Consider the following 20,311-nt stretch of genomic DNA (forward strand, 5'->3'; position numbering starts at 1 on the left):
TTCAAAATTGATGACGTACGACTGAATTCTTTTAAATTCTCTGTGCGCTATCTGGATTATTTATTTTATTTACGTCTGGTAGCTCATCGCTACGATGTGAACGATAAAGGAGAAATTAGTGAATGTTGATATGAAAATTTTAATTAAATCCCACTACTAGGGTAGATATAGTGATGGGATAATAATAGTTCCAATTAAATGTAAAATTAAGTTTATTTAATTATTAATTTGTCAATATTTTTTATCGCGTAACATACTAAATTTTGCCGAAAGTATATATATTAGTTTCCAAATCGAATATAATCGCTTCATTTAAAACTTTTAATTCTTTAAACAATTTTTCTCTTATAAACCGTATACGAGAAAAGAGTCAAGATTGGACATAAAGAATTTGCCAAGTACGAGTGTACTGCTCCTATATGTATAAAGTCACGTGTCATTTTTAATTTTATTAAATGTATTAGTTTATTGTTTTCGAAACGCGTGTTACATATTTATGTTATTCTTTTTTATTCACAACCTTTAATTCTTAAATCAATAAATTGAGACATATATATGGGTTGAAGGTCAATATTGAATCTGGAAATCTGCAAGCTATGACCGTTTTTACATAAAGTTACACGGTCCCGTAAATTTTGTCAAATGTTTCATGTTTAATATTTTAATTTTATTTATGTACAGCAAATTTTATATTAAACATAAAACTTATTATCTGTAACAATCAAGTAAAAAATTGTTTAAGCGCAACTGTTTTATCGATCGATAGTGGAATTAAATTGATGTTTCTCGTTAGTAGACATGGGTCATTGAATCATTTGTAAATATCTATTTTCTTCTAGTAAAGAACTAAGCGAAGATGTCATGTCATTGACAACCATATTGGCACTAGCTGGCAAAGGTTGCGGCAACGACAAAGGATGCGTCGAGCTGGAGACGTTGGTCTCATGGGTTTGAGCGTTAATCGACCAGTTCCTACATTGCTGAACATATTCCAATGTTCTGCGATAGGAATCTTGTCTCATACCTTGAGGCGGTTTTATCGGCGAGCCTTGTTGCGATTGGCTAATATCTCTGCATTGTATCTCCGGCAACGATCCACCATGTTGACCGTGATAACATTGATTTCCGTAAGTCCATGCGCAATTGCAATTGTATTGAGCTGGAGGATTCGTATTGGTTTGACAATTATGCGCGCAGGTTTGTTGCTGCTGTTGCATCCTGCAGTTAGTTTGTTGAGCGTTACAAAGTTGTGGTGACGTTCTCTTTGAGCCACCACCACCGTCGTTGACTTGACGATGAGCACCACTGGGATGAATACAATTGTTGATCTGCAAACAGGACGCTGTGGCCGATTGTTGAGTCTGCTGTTGACAGCTTTGAAGATTTGTCGCAAGCGTATTCATCGGTTTGCCTTGATTCGCATGGTTCAATTGAGAACAATGAGGTGACATCGGACTGCACTGATTAGTCACCGGAGATTGGGCAGAGTGTACGTTGGGCATTTGACCATTGGACGTTACGATAGGCCTTGTACACTGACTGGACGGCTGACTACACTGAGCACTCGGATGAGCAATATTCGACGGATTGGGTATGGGCGCGGTTTGCTGAGTGCAATGCGGCGACAATTGTTGACAGTTGTTCGTTAGCCGCATCTGTACAGCGTGATTGGATTGTGTGCAAGTCTGATTAGAATGATGACCACCGGCTTGGCCACCGGTGCCATTGCAGTTCGCATTCATTTGATTCGCGCAACTATAACTAGGATAGTAAGCATGATGTGCGTGGCTCTGAGGACAATTTCTGGAGAGTTGAGCAGAGTTCTGGGGCAGATTTTGCGGCGCGTGTTGTGGTGCCAGAGCGCCAGCTGCAGGGGATGTCAATGGCTGATCGCTCACGTGAGCCGAGGTATAATGAGAACTCGGTGACATGACTTGACCCGCAGCTGGGCTTGCTACTTGTCCGCCTGTTACTTGAGACCCATAATTAGGCGGCGGGCAATACTGCGACGGAGGCTGAGTTGTACGTGAATTCGGACATTGGCCATAAGGTGCAGAAGAGGGACTCTGATAATTCGGACAAGGTTGTACCACTTGTTGAGAGGAATAACAGTTCTGCTGATGTGACTGATTATAATTACACGTGGGTTGCATCTGTCGCTGATAATGCAAAGGATTTGTACATATCGGGGATTGGCAGATTGGCAGAGGACTGCCGCGATAGCTGACTTGATTTCCGCCTGCTTGAACCTGTAGTGATATCAATTTGGAGATTAAAAGAAATTAGCGTGAGAGACATATTGTGGACCTAAATTATTAAAAAAATACTCTAACGTGATTACCTGATTCAAATACTGCATCATTTCGTCAGGAATAACCAGTTTGTTCTCTACCATTTCACCTTCACCCACTTCGTCCAAAATTACCTCCTGGTTCGGATGAAGCTCAGGTTGAAGCTCGGGCAGTTGTGCAGATCTCGGCCTGGGCGGGATCGGAGGAGAAGTCCTTTGGGCTGGGTTACTACGAATAGGTTCGGACATTCGTCTATCACTCGATGGCTGAGTACAATGACCGCTCGGATTATTCCAGTCGCTTGGCATTGCTTGAATATTCTGCAAAAGAATGTCGCTTTATTTAAGATCATCCTTTATTGAGTTTGTGTAAAAATCGTAACGGAGCATACCTGAAGGGACATATTCTGCGTTTGAACAACAAGATTATTCGTCGAGTAAGGTCCCTGAAAATGATTTTGATCGATTCTGCTAGAAGCGGTGCTCATCTGGCTGCTTCGTCTGGACGTACCCGGACTGATCGGATCGTATAAGCTTTCTGGTCCTGGGCCCATTCTGATGGCGTTAACGACGCTTGCTTGGCTGCTTCTTCTGCTACTGAAATCTGTCGATCTCATGCTACCGTAATAAGTGCTGACGGTACTGTTGCTGTCCCTTCGTGGCTCACCGAACGGCTGCAATCTCAGTTGAAGATCGGACAGACTTGTTTGCCGCGTCTGACCACCACCGCCCTCCATTTTCAAATCGGTGATCCTTTTATTGAGATCACCGATATTACCCTGAGGTGCAACTCCGCGAATCCCGCGCATGTTTGCTACGCCTACGATCGGCATGTTCGGCATACCCTTGGCGTTCAGTCTTCCTTTCAGGCGATTTCTCGACGTGGGCGCCGGTACTTGCAATTGTTGTTGCGATTCCATACCGCCGACCTGTGAATAATCAAAACAATGTTATTTAAGAATTAAGGTTGAAGAATATCACAGGAGAAATGTAGGAAAGACAAACCTTAAAAGAATCACTCTGTATTAAGACGTTTCTTATTCTACCTAAAAGTAGTAAAATTTATATATCGCTCCCTTTACTTCAAAAATGGTAAAATTAAAAAAATTAATTTTCTCAGAAACTTTATTTGATTGATGATTCCAGTGATAAAGCCAAGATTAATTCCAAAAACAAATGAGAGTATTTTCATGTTTGTGATTATTACTGCCGAAACAAACAACGTTTCTACATCTGAATTATTTTTAGTGTCGTAACTGTAAATTGAAGAACGGAATACCACAGAAAATAAATCACAGATCAATTAAAATATTATTACAAATTCTAATTGGAAATAAATGTTTTTTGAAAAAGTCATAACTTCAAATTATAAAATTGCCTTCGGCAAATCCTTGTTTTTTTTCACGAATTAATGCATAGATAAATTATTTCCCAAAGCAAGCATCAGTTTTTTTTTGTTCCGTAATATATTTTTTAATTTTTTATTAATATCACGAAAGCTAATGTTTCATTAATAATGAAAAGGTCTTTCCAGGATTTTTGAAGAAAATCTCTTAATAAATAAGGTTTTATCTCTTACTGATATAAAAGCATGTTGTTTTTTATATTATAAGGCCAGCTTGTGTGTCCTAAGAGCGCTTTTAGGAAATCTTATTTTTTTATGTTGTTTGTCACTAAAATATAGAATTTCAATAGTGTTGAAAATTTCTTTTATGCTCAAGTAAACAAAATTTTAGGAGTTAAAATAGGATATTGCTGGAGCTTGAAGAACTACATAATTCGCGTATTGCTTCCTAAGCTGCATATATATTACATCACATCATATACTCTTTTTCCATGTCTGTAACGTGAAAATGCCATTTAGCCAGTAGACTAAAATTCTTCTTTGGATGCAAGTTACAAAATTAAAATCGATTCTTGAAATGTTGTTTGAAGCCGTCAATTAAATGAATAATTTTCTTAATTGTCGAAGTAAATTTCAAAACACAAGCTGTTCCTAACATACAAAAACAACATACCTACTTTTATATCAGTAGAAGATAAAAACTTATTTGTTAAGAAATTTTCTTAAGTTCTGAAAGGAAAACTTTTTCATTATTAGAGAAACATTAGCTTTAGTGTTATTAATAAAAAAATTAAAGTAAACACAATTTACTACAATTTAAAAACAACTACATTGTTTTCAACGTTTACATAAGCTTAAGTATGTTTATTTTTTTCTAGGAATTATAAATATCTTCTTTTGAAAAATTGAACCAATCCCTTTTAGTATGAGGTCGCGTCATGCTATTGATTGTCACTATTCTGATAATTTTAATTAGTGATTGACATCTTCTGTGGTATATATACACAGTTTCTTCAATCCAAGTTGTAGTTCTGACAAGAGTCTTATTTGGATGTAATAATATCATTTGCTTTTAATCATGATATTGAGTCGAATATTGACTACGAACGTGAAGTCGATGCTGCTTCCGTTATTCGGAGTGCTCGTGCTCCTGGGAATTATTGTCAGTGCTGGATATTTTGCTGCATCTAAACTCTTCGAGTTATTTACCGGAGTCACGGATATAGTTGCTAAACCAAGTAAGATATTTGCTAAAATATTTGAACTAAAACGATATACATATAACTTAATTAAAAGAAATTATAATTTTTTCTTTATTAGAATTTTCTTTGTTGAATGAGAAAAGGCATTAATGGGTCTTCAGTTAATCGCAATATTTACCAAAATTTATATTAATAACATCTGAAATATTTATTCCTCCAAATATACTATTTGAACTCATTTCATAAAGCAAATGGTTATTTTTTATGAACGTTTTGAATTTTTACTATACGTATTATATAATTATAACATGATGCTTTTGTTTTTTCTTAAATTTTGGATAAATTTTATCTTACTTATAAATTTTAATTTTTTTGTTCAGTATCAGCAGCGGCAGGTTTCATTGGGAACCAAATAAGCAAACTAGTATAAGGATGACATAACTTCGAAGACGCAGTCATTGTATGACGAGAAATTCCAAATTTCACCAAAATATTGTTTGAATATTTTTTATTATAAAATAATAAACATTTAAATATTTTTTTCTATTTATGAATAATCTATGTTGTCCGTAACGAATATTGATAAAGAGAAAAACCTATATAAATGAAATGAAATAAGTAGCAGCAAAAAAAATGTATTTATAAATTGTAATTAGTAAATCATATATATATATACATACACATACATATATATATATACACATAATTACAATTTATAAATAAATTCGATGTTATTTACATATTTATGTGTATGTATATACCTATATACACACACATATGTATGTTACACATATACAACGTACACTTATAGATATGTTAGAAAGTTACTATTTGAAATTTTATAATTTATAAAAACAATGACAATTCAAATATTTAATTTTTCTAACAATTTGCTATAACAATTTGATTAAAAAAATAAAACCTTTTTCTGTTAAATTTTTTTTAAATACAAATTATTTTAATTTTTTCTTTATATCTGAAAATTAATTTTAGATTGTTCCAAACTTCTAGTAACATCAATTGATGACAGACTCTTGAGATATCGCTTCGGCAAATTAAAATTTGACTCATTCACGGTAATAACTAAAGAAATGACGTTTTTTGAGTTGTATTACTCGTGAAGAGAGTGAAGTGTCTTTCGAATGATCCTCAAAAGACTCACCATCGCACGCAGCGCTACAGGGAGATCGGCGATATCCAAATCATCAGGCTCTTCATTCCATGGTTCTTCGGTAAGGGCGATTCCATCGCTGGTAAGAGTGCCAATTCCCGCGACCTCGTCATTACAACCACCTACCAGCGGACTACCCTGTTGCTGCATGATGCCGGGCGGACTGTTCGCTTCGCTTTCGGACTTGACGCTAGGACTCGAGAGACTGGGTGTCTTCGGAGGCAGATCCTCACTTCTGCTGGGACTGTTACCTCCTGCACCAGCCTCGTCGCTGCCACCACCATCACCACCACCACCGCCTTTATGCTTCTTGTTTGCGTAAAATTCGGCACCGTGAACGGTTTTGACATGCTTCCTCAACGACGACGGATCGGTATACCTCTTCGTACAGCCGGGAGCTTTACAAATGTACGGTTTCTGGACAAGGAATACCAATGGAATAATTAAATATATATAAAATTTTCAGATAGTAATCACTGTGTATTATTCATGTTTATCATAGGCAAAAGATAATACACGCACACATACGCACTAGTTTATTTATTAATTTAATTAAAAAACGAGCAAAAGATTACTTTGAACCAGACAAAGTGTTTCTTATTTTAAATTTATGCTGAAAACGATATTGTAAGCCAAATTTCACCAGCACGTAAAAAGTTTCCGAAATAATTGAGGTTCAATGTGCAAAATATAGTTTTTTTTACACATTAAACTCAATTATTTCGGAAACTTGACATGCCGGTGAAATTTAGCTTGCAATATTGTTTTAAAATCCAAAAATCTATCAGAAATACCTTGTCTGGTTCAAAGTAATGAAAAAAAACATTTTATTGTAGACTAATGTATTCAACAATGATAGCTAATCCAAGAAACTAATATTATCTTATAACTGTTTTTCAAACTTTTAAAATATTTTTCTTCTCTTGACTTTTGAGTTAATAAGAAAAAGGATAATACCTCGCTAGAGTGCGTTCTATTTTGATGTTTTGCTCTATCGCTGGCATTGCTGAAAGCTTTGCTGCAGCCTGGATACTCGCAAGTGTATGGTTTCTCGCCAGTATGAGATCTGAGATGAGTCTTGAGATTTTCCAACCGCGAGTAGGCTTTGAAGCAACCCTCGAACTGTATTCAAAAGGATATTTTAAAATTTAGTTAGTTCCTTAATACAATATATTATATATATGTATAGTAATATAAGCGTATAAATTAATTATAATTCGAATATGCTATTCGGCAATCAGTAAATATATTATTATAAAATAAATAAAAAAACATTTAATAAAGAAACGTTCGACACAATAAATGAAGATAATCATTAACACCTGAGTATTATCTGCATCTCCTAACTCTTCACTCTTACATCAGCGTAATAGACTCTCATTAGCCTTGTCTGAATTTCTATTTTATTGTTTAAAATTGAAAGTCCTTATTTATATAGAAGAATTTACATCATTCAAGTGATGCTTTTACATATGGACCGCACATAATAGCGAATACGAAATAACCGATATTTTTACTGGATATTATAATTTGAATATTCCGATAATTTATGTAATATTGTTTGTGTTTACATTGAAAATGACCCGATCGGCGTCGAAACGTTTGTATGATTATTAAATATTCTTTATATTGTAACTGGCTCGTAGCCCTACTTTTATTTATTGATTTATTCTGATTGAGCCATATTAATAATTACCTTATTTATATATTTATATATTTATGTAATTGTTTATTTAATAAAGAAGAAAAAAGTTTTTAAGAAATGCTGCACGTTGCATTAAAAAATCCTCGATTCTCTCTTTCTCTCTCTCATTTATTCAATTATTCTCTAGATTTCTATTACGTTTTCTGGAGAAAATGAAATAATTTCGATCGGAATCCATTCCCTAGACCTCTTTTATTTATTGATTTATTCTGATTGAGCCATATTAATAATTACATTATTTATATATTTATGTAATTGTTTATTTAATAAAGAAGAAAAAAGTTTTTAAGAAATGTGCTGCACGTTGCATTAAAAAATCCTCGATTCTCTCTCTCTCTCTCTCTCTCTTATTCAATTATTCTCTAGATTTCTATTATGTTTTCTGGAGAAAATGTTTATTTTCTAATGACGTCTTATCATATTGACGCGTTATATTTCCCGCGTCGATCGACAGGGGGGCGATGCGCGATGACGCGGGCCAATGATCAACGATCAATTTTGAAAACGCGCCGCATCGCCGCGCCGATCAGTTCGCGCCGTCGTAACTTCGTAAAGTGATCGTCCCGCGATTTTCACGTTTGTTTACCCGTCCCGCGATGAATCCCACGTACGAACGAATGTCGAGAACATCGAATTTGGCGACGTTAATCGTCCCATAGTACGAATCGGTCGGACAACCGCAATTAACAGTCTCAGCATTCGTGACTGACGTCGCGTCGCGTCGCGTCGTGTCGGAGTCGTCGGAAAGACGCCGCGCCATTTGCAATCTTCATTTTGCGATTCGTGATTTCGCTCTGACGAGCGCGCGAAAGGATGGGACGTCGGAGACAAGCCGTCGCGACACCGCGACGGTTTAATCGAGACGAATAATCTCGCTCGTGTCTTGTTGACAGACGCGTCGATATTTCTCGGAATTTCAAACGCCTGCGCCGATCGAGAACGCGTCGCGCGTAGCAAGTCGGGAGTGACGAATGCAGGAACACACGAACGATCGCCGCGACTATCATTCTTAATTAATCTCGCTCATGACTGTCCCTGTTGGAAGAATTTACATACGGACGCGCATTAGTCGCGAGTATGATGGAACGTGGAGAGCGCCGGTAAATGTACAAACGATCGATTGCAATGGAGTGGTACGGATGCATCGAGAGACATCGAGAAATTGCTGTGAAGATCGAAATGAACGCAATTCGACCCAACGGTGAGTCACCTCGAAAATTTGCAAAGTATTAAGAATTAATTTCAATAGAGGGAGAGAGATTAAAAAATATTTTATTTCTAATTCTCTTTTAAAATTTTAAAAATTCTCCAAAATTCCAAAATATAAAGTTAAATGAAAACTTCATTTTCTCAAAATTTAGTCAAAAGTGTATAGAATATTAGTTTAAATTAAAAAATCTTATTTTTTGTTTAATTATATTTTCTTGAAATTTTACAAAATTTAGAATTTATTTAAAAAGAAAGTAAATAATATTTTTCTTTTCTTTTAATTACTTCTCCAAATTTTACAAAAATATTATAATTTAAATAATAAAAGATTATATTAAAAATTTTTTAATTATTTAAAATTTTGCAAGAAAGGTCGAATATCTAAGTACCACGTATGATGGCAAATCTCTTTCAAAATTATATCTATATAAAAAAAACACATTTATTGTATATAAATTTGATATTTTTTTAGCATTTATGAATATACTAATTTAATTTTTATATATTTTTATGTATTATCTATATATGTATTATCTGTTGTGTATATATATATGTATTGTATCTCCTATATACATAAGTATATCGTATATATATCTGAAATGACGGTCATTATTTTTTATAGAAAATTTTGGTGCGTACGTGTTTATAATTTATACGTAATTTTATTTAAACTTACCGAAGAAACGCAAACATAAATCTAATAAAAAAACTTGCCCATTATTGAACCATACAATATGAAAAATTATAATAATTATGTAAGTTTGACTTTTTTTTATCACTAAAAACAAAATTTACAAAAATTGTTTTTAATATAGATATATTTAACAATTAAAAATGAGATATATTCAAATTAATATGTTATAAATTCTACAATTTTGACTACTATTTTTATTTAAACATTTTTAATAGTTGGCTGCGATAGATCAAATAAAACGTGCGCTGAATAGCGCGATTTATAAGATTTTTGAAAGTCACTTCTCACAAGTATTTGTACCCATTTATGTGTAATTGATTAAAACAAAAAATTTTCGGTCGGGAGAAACAAGTAAGTACTTTACTTACGGTACACTTGTGTGGTTTTTCACCCGTATGCCTTCTCATGTGCACGACCAACATGTACTGAGCCTTGAAGGGTTTTTCCTCCCTCGAGCATTCCTCCCAACCGCAAACAAAGCTCTTCTTGTTGGCGTGTATGTGATCGTTGTTGATATGTTTCACGAGATCATCCTGTTTGGGAGGAGATGCATGCCAGATTAATGTGGATAAGACCGAGCCTTTCGTTGAGATGTACAGATAGTGATGTTATCGTGTTATATCTTTAACTCTCTCCCTTTCTCTTTAAATAATTTCAAGGAATATCTCAACGCTATACTGAGAAAAATGTCTAGTTGGATTAATTTCAATTATGATTGAAAATGGACGAATCAGAATTCTCTGGTTAAACTACTAGAATTTTAGAATTGAGATAACCAGAATTTTGATTGATTCTAATTGATCCATTTTCAACCGACATCATTTTTCTCAGTATACGTAAAATTAATTATTCCTATTAATGCTCTGTTTGAAGTTCCAAAAATTGCAGTATAAAAATTGTAATTGTTCCTATCATTCTTGCCTTAATGAAGAAATAAATAATTAAGATATCGTCATATATCCGCATATTACCTGTGTAGGAAACTCGAGACCACAGTCTCTCCAATGACAATTCGTTTCGATGAAATCACCAGGTTCATCTCTGAGGTCCTCGCTCGGACTAAGACCTTGAGGGTGAGTCGGTGGGGCGGTAGTGGTGGTTGCGTTGGTTGTCGTCGTCGCTGGTTCCCTCTTGACTTTGGTGGCGGCCCGCCTTGAGGAAGTATCGGCCTCGGCTGTCACCGAGCGAGTCGATGATTCCGATGCTTTCCTGCATGACTCTACGCTCTGTACATGAAAATAAGAGAGGTGTTAAATAAATATTCTCTTATATATTTTTTTTTTGTTATTTAAATGCTCGGAGAGCTTGGAATCGTGAATGTAATGCTTATAATTCCAAGAGTATAGTATTTTCATTGGGAAAACGAAATCTCACAAGTTCCAATCGTTCATTAATTACAGTATAATTATAATGAATTCAATTTATTATGAATTCATATCGCATCGCGTGACGCACACAATTTCACAATTATCGCGTTTATAATGCAATGATTAGGTTGATTGCTGCAAAGTGTCATAAATCGCATTGCTTATAATACCCTTTTCTCTTTTCAATCTTACATAGTCTCTCTTTCTGATAGAGACATAACTCCAAATACTTAATTGAGCTCGTATGCGTACGTGCAGGTTTCTCCATCTCTGCATTATGTTACGATACAGGTTGACAGACGATAAATAGGTATTCAAGCGCACTGGTTACTATATTTGAAAGTAGATCAATAAAAATAGAATTAGAAATGTAAAATATCATATTGCTTAATGTAAGCATTTTTAAGAATATTTTATTTGCTTCTTATTATCATGCGTAATAAATCTTTCAGCAGAAATTCTTATTACTTAATTAGTTTTTAAATAAATTAGAAGAGATAAAAGTAATAATAAGTGCTTTTAGTAACGATACATTTTTCAATAGAAAAAAAAACTAATGATACGTGAGAGCTTTTAGTATGCTAATAATCTTTTTTACGTAGCAACTTTTATATTTTAGGATAATTTAACTTGTATATCTTTAATATACATATAAATGATTCCTCATTAGTGAAATTAAAAACGCGAATATATTCGATATTAAAAGGCAATGAAAAAGATTGAGAAATGGAGAAACCTGTTTGATCTTTTACTATAGCACAGATATACATATAGCTCCATAACAAAAATATCGCGTAAACATGGATCGTGAGAGTTCTCGTTCGTATAGGTATGTACGTGACACGCGTATAGGAGCACGACGACAACAGAACACGACGATGGAAAGCAAAATGCAAACCGATGCAAATCACGCCGGTAAACTTTACAGCGTGTGGACGCGGGGCAGAAAATGAAAACGCCGCGCCTACGTCGGCGAGCGCGCGGATGCAAATAAATCAGCGCGGGTCCGCGCCGCGACGATGGCGGTAGAGAGGAAACGACAAAGACGAGGAAGCGACGGTCAGAGTAAAAGAAGGAAGAAGGATCGGACGGGGTGGGAAAATAAACGTTAGGAGGGGGTGGAATCGGACGAAATAATGTGCGCGAGATTGCTTGTAACCCGAGGACCCACTCGCGAGAGAGTAACCCAATCTTTTTCTCCGTCTCTCTTTCTCTCCTTCTCTGTCTTCGTTTTGTTCCATTGTCGCCCATCGTTAGACGAAGCCAACGGGACGTAGCTAAGAAAGGTCGAGCGGGCATCTGATGGGGGGTACCAGAGTACAATTATTTATTCCCAATGAATATCGATGACGGGCCACCGAGCGTATATCGCCGTACCTTCGACTCGCAATAACGATCGAATGGCACTCCCGGGTTTGCTATTGCGAGCATATTGCGCTCTCCTCTTGTCCAGAGTTAATGTCTGTTCATACAATACTCTCGTTGTATCTAACACTGTTAAATCTATAGGTGTCAGATTTAATCTAATTTAAGTCACCACTGCTCCTATTTAATATATCGTTATTTTATACTTTTTAATTATTTTGTACAGTTTAAAACAGTTCAATTTGAATTAGATTTGACTATACATATAGTCAAATTGACACTATGTAACGTCAAATTTATCCATTGTTTTAGTATAAAAAGGACAACTCAAATTAGGTTAAATTTAACACTAAAGATTTAAGTGTCATATCGATTAAGTATCGTTTTTGCCATAAAAAAAATGACTTAATTATATATTGTATATAAGGATTGCCACAAAACTGGAAACCAGGGAAATGCCAGGAAAATTGAAAACGTCAGGGAAATCAGGGAAAAGAGTGAGGGAATCTTCTGAAAAATTAAAATTCTTGGAATTAAAGGAATTTAATATGTGTATCACATCTACACACTTTTAGAATATCATCAACTTAACAATTAAATGCAAACAGTGTCAACAATATTAATAATAATTTACATTAATGTAAAACAATTGCTATATTAAATTGCTCTCTCAACAAAATATTTGACGGTTTCCAAATCAGGACGAGAAAATACAAAATATTTCAAAATGCTATTGAAAGCATCAGAAAAAATCATGAAATTTTGTCTGGAAATCAGAGAAAAATAATAGAACTTTAGGATGAGAAATTTGTGACAACTCTGTTATAACATTATCTGTTACTTGCATCGAAGAACATCCAAAATTTTGGAACTTACAGGCTACCTGTGATAGTATTAGTCTTATCAATTTTTTTTTCGTTTACCTCACTCTTCGGGGGCAATCCGGCTCCGTGCGGACTGAGCGTCGCCGATGTGGAATGAGGTGGCACACCGGGGTACAATTGCGAATGAGGGGACAATCCGTGAGCATGGGGGTGAGAATGAGGATGCGGCGGTGGTGGCGGTGGTGCGGGTGGCTGAAGGGGATGCGTGTGAGGTAAAAGCGCCACCGCAGCCGCACGACTCAAAAGATGAGCTTGTAACTGCTGCAGGTGCGGCGTCATGCTGGCAGGATGCATGCCTAATGCTGGACTCATTGCTGCAACACAATGTAGATTGATTAATTACTGATACATGTATACACGAGAATAACGATTTGTTTTATAAAGCACTATTTATATAATTTTCTTATCTATATCTTATATGGTTATTTGGTGATGTGGAGTTTGTTTCGCGATCATAATGCCAAGAATGCGATAATTTTGCAGCAGTAATATATTAAAAAAATGAAAGATGTTCAGATATTATTATATAAGATATAATGAAATTATAATTTGAAGGATGTTTAGGTGTTTACGAATATTTAGCAGTTTATGAGTATCGGATGTTTAATGCTTTAACATCGAATCGCTCGAATATGGTTGCGATATAAGAATAACAACGAAATCGGGCCGTATGTCCGTTCTTTCGACAGTCCGAGCACGACACGTCGAACTTCCGGCACGTAGGCTAAGCTTGCATTTCAATCGTGAGCCTCTGTTACGAAACTATAAAATAATCGTGCGTAGGTAGAACTGTACTATTATACTATGCATACATGGTAACTCGAAGAAGCTTGTATTCGTCCGAATATAATCTTACATATTTATACATTAATTATATTTACGATTATGCTTTTATCGCTACTATGATAAAATTGATATAGCTTCGCTTAAATTCAGAATAAATATTATAAACGATTGAAATATTATCAAAGAATTCCGGTGAATTTAATTTCCGTTAACAATTATAGAAATGTAAATTAAGAACGTTGAAAATTGTATAGAATAAAATCGAAATAAATAAAAGAGGAGATACAACGATACAGGTGATGTGTATTTACAATGGCGTATGCATCGAAGGCAAATTTAACGAGCAGCAACATCCTGCGGGTATTCGACGATGCAAACGCCGACAAACGACCAGCATGCCACGCCGTCTGAATTTTAATTCATTAATTACTTCATTTAATCGCAAATTACCGGGCGTTCTTAACTCGCGAGCAAGAAGGTTACCGCCTATATAATGGCTTCATGCTCTGGTACTGTAATACGTCGCCGCCTATCGCCTTCGATCGTTCTTTAAAAGCATATCTGTTTGCTAGAGCGACACTGACAGTATACATTTGCCCTTTAATTCGTAAGTACTCGCGTGCGGGTTAAACTGATTTATATCCATTTCTTCCAAGTTAGATTGACTTTAATCTCGGTTTAACTTATGTTGTATCTTTCCTAGTTCTAAGAATTAGAATTCTAGATTCTCACATGAACGAATGAAAATATTAGTAAAGAAATATCTTTACTAATATTTTATTAAAAGTTTATTAAAGATTAAGTTGTCTAATTAATTGGAATTATAAATAGAAATTTTACTTTACCAGCAGAAAGATGTCCGTAGCTTCCACTCGCGCTACTACTTCGCGAACCATTGACGATTGACGCCAAGCTGTTAGGACTAAATCGAATCATACTGTCGATGTCGAACCTGTCCGAATACGGTGAACTACTGAGTGCTCTTTTCCGACTCGCTCTGATCGCTGAGGCTCGCGGACTTCCTAGTCGCGACGATGCTGAAACTGAAATTGAAAGAAAGGATAGATTTATCTTGACATTCACGTAAATAGAAACTTCCAACTTTCAATTTCCAATTACTTTTTCAATCTCATTCACTCGTCATTCCTATGTCAAACAAGCTGACAGAATTTATAATTTAATTACCACTGTCATGTGCTAACACGATCTTCCTCGGAACACGCATTTTAGCATTCACCGCTGAGGTGGTAATCGGGTACATAGGTAGTTGGATGGAAGGTTGAGGAGAACCAAGAATATTGAGTGTAGAAAGAGAGAGAAGAGAGAGAAAGAGAGGAGAATCGAGAAGACTTGAGAGGAGAGCCCGATCTTGTGGCTTGAACGTTTTAGCGGCGATTTGCCTGGGACCGCAGCGTAACGACGTAATATACAAACCACTTTCTTAAGAGTATGGTGGCGGCTCGCTTGTACTTACCATCGTTGGTTACATGGTGGCGGTTACGCTCTCTTGTCCTTCTCTCGGCACTATCAACTCTTTCTCTCTCTTTCTCCGCTCCTTCCCTCCCCTAACACGATTTCTTGCTCTGCCATCGCGGGATTAAGCCGCGAGTGCTCTCTACCTCGCTTTCGTACCCCTTTTTCTTTCATCGTTCCTTCTCTCATCCTCTCCTGCCTCTTTATCCTTCCTCTTCTTCTGTGTAAGGAGCAACGCGATACACACAGAAGACGAGCACGAGAAGCGAGCCTACCCTTCTCCTCAATTTCCACTCGGTTGATCGCTCGTTCGCGCACAACGAGTATAGAGTTACTCGCAGTTGGAGATCCCCTTGCTCGCCTTCTTTCTTTTTTTTTTATTTGCAAAACTCGCTCTCCTCCTCCTTGTCTCGTCGCGCCGGCCCGCACGGAGGGCTCCGCTTTGTCCCCTTCATCGGTTATTAATTCGGTCAATGATCAAATTTACGGTGGTCAGCGACGGCAGCGGAACGAAAACCGACGGCTTAAACTGCTGTGCGGTTTTTCCGCATGACATGGGATGCATGCTCAATGAGCGATTTATCGGCTCACATTGCTACACTTGCTTTTTCACAAACTTACTGCCGCGATTTTCTGGTGTTATATTCGATCCGGTTGTCATTTGCGATGTCAGAGAAATTATATCTTCTATAAATTAATCCTCTTGATTGTTTTCCAAAAAGGCAGCAAATCGAATTGGCGATTAAAATAAAGTAATTTATTACATGTCGATCGAATACCCAGACTCGCGATGGGAATCTTAGGTCTCTGCTGTGAGACCAAAGAGTGGGTTCCACCATATCCGGTTTGCATCGCGTCGCACAGTTCTCGCAGACTTTAATGAATATGCGAATGTGGACTCTCCTTCGTTCCTTACCGTTCATCCCTCGCTCGATCTACCAAAGTACCCCTTTTCTCCGCGAGTTCCAGGATCCCGACACGCTCGATATGTTCCAGCTCTTCTCTTCGCTCCTTCGCGCATGCAGGTCGAACATGGGATTGAGACATGTAAATTGGTGCAATCGTCCACTCCGATCGGCGCGGCTCCTCCGATGCTTCTACGCGAAGCATGCCACGGCAACTATAGCGCTTTTCAAACAGGTTCTGTCCGCGTGCTAAATCGAAGACCGCAATCATTTCAACTCTTAACTTCGTATATCTTATAAATAGTTTTCTGTTACTGCAAAAGTCTTAGGTTCAACGTTTTAAATACTTCAATATTTTGACGTTAAGATAGCTAGATAGAAAATTTAAGTGTTCAATTACAGTATCATGATTATTGAAATCGCATATACATATTATTATAGTCATACAAATGCACACGATACGCCCACATACGCATACATACATATGTAAGAATTATGCATAGTGAAGAAATTGAGTCCGAGTTAGAAAGAGAACATAAAGAGGGCGAGAAGAGGAAATGTGAGACAACCTGTAGGGTAGGCGCTAAGGTGTTAATGAGGTCGTGTCGCTCCGAGTCGATTCAATTATGCGGCGGTGGCGGCTAACGAGGCCCCGTTTACCCTTTCGGTCGTCTTTTAGCCTCTCGGCCTCTTAACCAGTCGATCTCCTACCTGCCGGTAGTGCCACTATACCTATGTGTGTTAGCTAGGCACGGCACACATAACTCAGTCACACGTACACACGTCAGCATGAACATTAAAGAGAGGATACACGTTATTGAGATGGACTTACCATCAATGGAGAACGGGAATTCGGACGATGCGAGGGTGCTGGCAGGACCTGCCGCGTGTAAGAGGTATTCGGGCCCCAAACCACCCAGTCCTGAAAATAGAAAAAAGAAGGTAATATTCGCGTAAAATACAGCAACGGATTGGCTGAGTCCACGAAATGGACACCGTAGTGTCTTAGTTGTCATTCGAAGAGGAAAATAAAGCGCTTTATTACCACGGTACAGATCACGCGTGATGAATCGGGTTAGAAGCGCTTTTATACGCTAGAGGAGAGATTTCCGGCGGAAATGCGGGGCTCCTTTACGGGGCCTTCCGGTTCATCGTAGAAGGGATAACGGATAGTTTTCTTGTGCCCTGTTCTGTTCACTAACACTTCTATTTGTATGTATATATATATAGTCGGATAATTACCGTGTAGTGAGGCGTTGGGACTGTGTGTGGAGGCCTGGAGCTGATGGTAGAGGTGGTCCATGTAGTTGATCCGGTAAGCGGGATGTAGGGCCGTATGTTCCGCAAGGGGATGACTTCTACGCAGAAAATCACCACCGGAAGTCCCGTTGCCGGTAGTCCCACCCCCACCGCCTCCGCTGCCTCCACTACCTCCGCTTCCACCTCCGCCGCCACCCCCGCTGCCGTTACCGGGTGTTCCAATCGCTGTCGAGCTGCTGGATAATCTGAAAAGCATAAAGTTGACGCAAGTTAATTGGAATTGCAACGTTAATTCACTCGCGACTATTATATTTATAAAAGAACGAACAGAGTTGCCACAAATTCCTTGTCCTAAAATTTCATAACTTTTCTCTGATTTCCAAACAAAATGTCATATGATTTTCCCTGACTTTCAATAAATAATATTTTGAAACGTTTTGTATCTATGCTGATTTGTGAAAAGCATTAAGTATTTTGTTGAAAGAGCAATTTAACATAGCAATAATTTACTGTTAATGTTGCTAACACTACTTTCATTTAATTGTTCAATTTTAAGTTGATAGTATTTCAAAACTGCATGTGTGTAATGTATGCATGTCAAAGTTCTTTAAAAATAAAAAATTTAATTTTCCAGAAAGTTCCTTGACTTTTCCCTGATTTCTCTGGCTGTTTTCAATTTTCTTCGCATTTTCCTCATTTCCAGTTTTGTGGCAACCCTGGCAAGCCGTTCGCAAAAATTGCTAATAGATCTCGATAAATACTATTCTTCATTCCCTACATATAACTCTCATTAACGAAACGTATTTCTACCGAGACGTTTGTGATTTATAGCGAAGGGAGAGAGAAAAAAAGCATTCATGTTTGACGGATGAAATTACGACACACTTCGTAAACGCGACAAATGGCGCGTGTCTCTTCGTCAAAGCTTCTATTCGTGTCGCTTCTTGACACAGACAGGTGTCTTCCATCAATGGCACAGTCATATGATCAAAGTATAACTTTGTTCGCGGGATAAGATAATGCGTTTTTGTTTGTCATTCTCACTGACGTCACAATGCGCGCGCTCGTTCACCTCGAAGAAAGGAGGATCGCGGTCCAGAAGAGAGGAGACAAACCGCCGCAAAAGAAGCAGTGCGTTTCGTTTTGAATGATGGCAATTCGCCACGCTCGAAACATCGAGAAACGATGCGTGTCCAGTGCTTTCAAAGATCCTCTTCCTTCGACGTCCGGGTTCTTCCGCACACAGATTTCATTAACAGCAGTCTCGTGCGAGTAGAGTTGTGTCTTTTAAGATAATAAACGTGCGCTTATCGCGTCCTTAATATTAAATTAATATTATAATGCTATATATTTCAATATATTTCAAATAAATACATTGATATAGGTACACAAATCTATGTATAGTAATAGGTTTTGAATGCTTTAAAATAAATAGTTAAAAGAAGATACAATACATTACATTTTTCGTCCGAAGTCAAAAAATAATCTCGAAACTATATGGAAGGAATAATTTTGCTAAAGTATCTAAAAATTCAGCTAGATTCAGATTTGAAGATAATTTTGTTTGGATCATCAATATAATTATTTAGAACATTTAAACTGGTTGAAAATTTTTTTTTTTTTTGCAGCATTGCCATCAATATCGAAGCGTACTATTTAGTTATTTTGACGGTTCCACGAAATTATTTTCAAATCCTTCTCTATCTAAATTTTTAGATACTTGAGTGTTTTTTTCTTTGTAGATATTCTTCCTTTAATCCTTCGTATTCTTCCTTTAAGTACCATTATGAACTCTCTTTTAAAAGTTTCTCATAAATATGCCATCGCGCTGACAATGAGCCATGGCCAATTCACGATCAGGGTCAGGTGGTCTGTGCTAAGTCCCAAAAATGTCACATCTCGTAATTGAAACAGATTTGTAGCTAAGCTACGAAGAAGATCGAACGTCAACACTTCTCTTTGAGGTCACGAGAGAATGAAATTTTCTTAGTTAAGCGAATCTCGCAACCAAATGGAAAGGAGAGTACCACGTGGGGAAAGAAGTCCTAATATCACAAGACAAATATAAAGATCTAATTAGCCGGCAGTGATTGCGGCATCGCGAATGATAAAGTAAATAGCATCCTGCGGAACAGAGACGGAGAAACGATTGGCGCGTGTCGCAACGTTTTAAGGCGGATTACGATGTTTGAGTCGGTCGCTGTCTAAATATTGGCTCCGCGCTTCCACGAGTTTGCTGAGTAAAGACAACCGGGTCGGCTGTTTGACTTTGCTCAGTGTCCACGGATTTTGATTACTGCCTGTTGGCTGCCCGCTTACAGTGGTCGAACGTGTTAAAACGTTTGTCACGATACTCGTTGACAGGTCGAGGGATCTCTCAATTGCGTATCGTTCCCGTGACTCTAATAGGACAAGAAGATGCAAAAACACCTCACGGTATTAGCGCTTTTAAATTACACACCAAAGATTGTAAATTATTAAATAACTATGTTTGTTACACAGTAATATTAATTAATTTACATAAAACAATGAAAATATTAGCGTTTGAAGTTAATTGCGACGAATAATCATGCACTTTTTCTAACGATTTAATTATTTCCCTTAATAAAGCGACGACGTCGAGACAAAAATTAGAACGCTTTGACAGGCTGCTTA

The 20,311-nt window shown here is 37.0% G+C and overlaps 1 protein-coding gene across 1 annotated transcript; it reads right to left on the reverse strand.

The window, feature by feature from the left end:
- Positions 1–719: 719 nt before the first annotated feature.
- Positions 720–18,639, reverse strand: ci (cubitus interruptus). The gene is made up of 12 exons (XM_018453767.1): positions 18,542–18,639; positions 17,639–17,901; positions 17,229–17,318; positions 14,864–15,061; positions 13,272–13,546; positions 10,588–10,842; positions 9,985–10,149; positions 6,966–7,130; positions 6,000–6,425; positions 2,683–3,219; positions 2,342–2,611; positions 720–2,249 (listed from the first exon to the last, which is right to left on the reverse strand). Exons 1-12 carry the CDS (start codon positions 18,637–18,639, stop codon positions 804–806), a joined length of 4,188 nt encoding a protein of 1,395 aa, XP_018309269.1. The 3' UTR covers positions 720–803.
- Between the last annotated feature and the right edge of the window lie 1,672 nt (positions 18,640–20,311).

This window comes from Mycetomoellerius zeteki, unplaced genomic scaffold (genome assembly GCF_001594055.1).
Source record: "Mycetomoellerius zeteki isolate Tzet28-1 unplaced genomic scaffold, Tzet1.0 scaffold41, whole genome shotgun sequence".
In the NCBI taxonomy this organism is placed as follows: Eukaryota; Metazoa; Arthropoda; class Insecta; order Hymenoptera; family Formicidae; genus Mycetomoellerius; species Mycetomoellerius zeteki.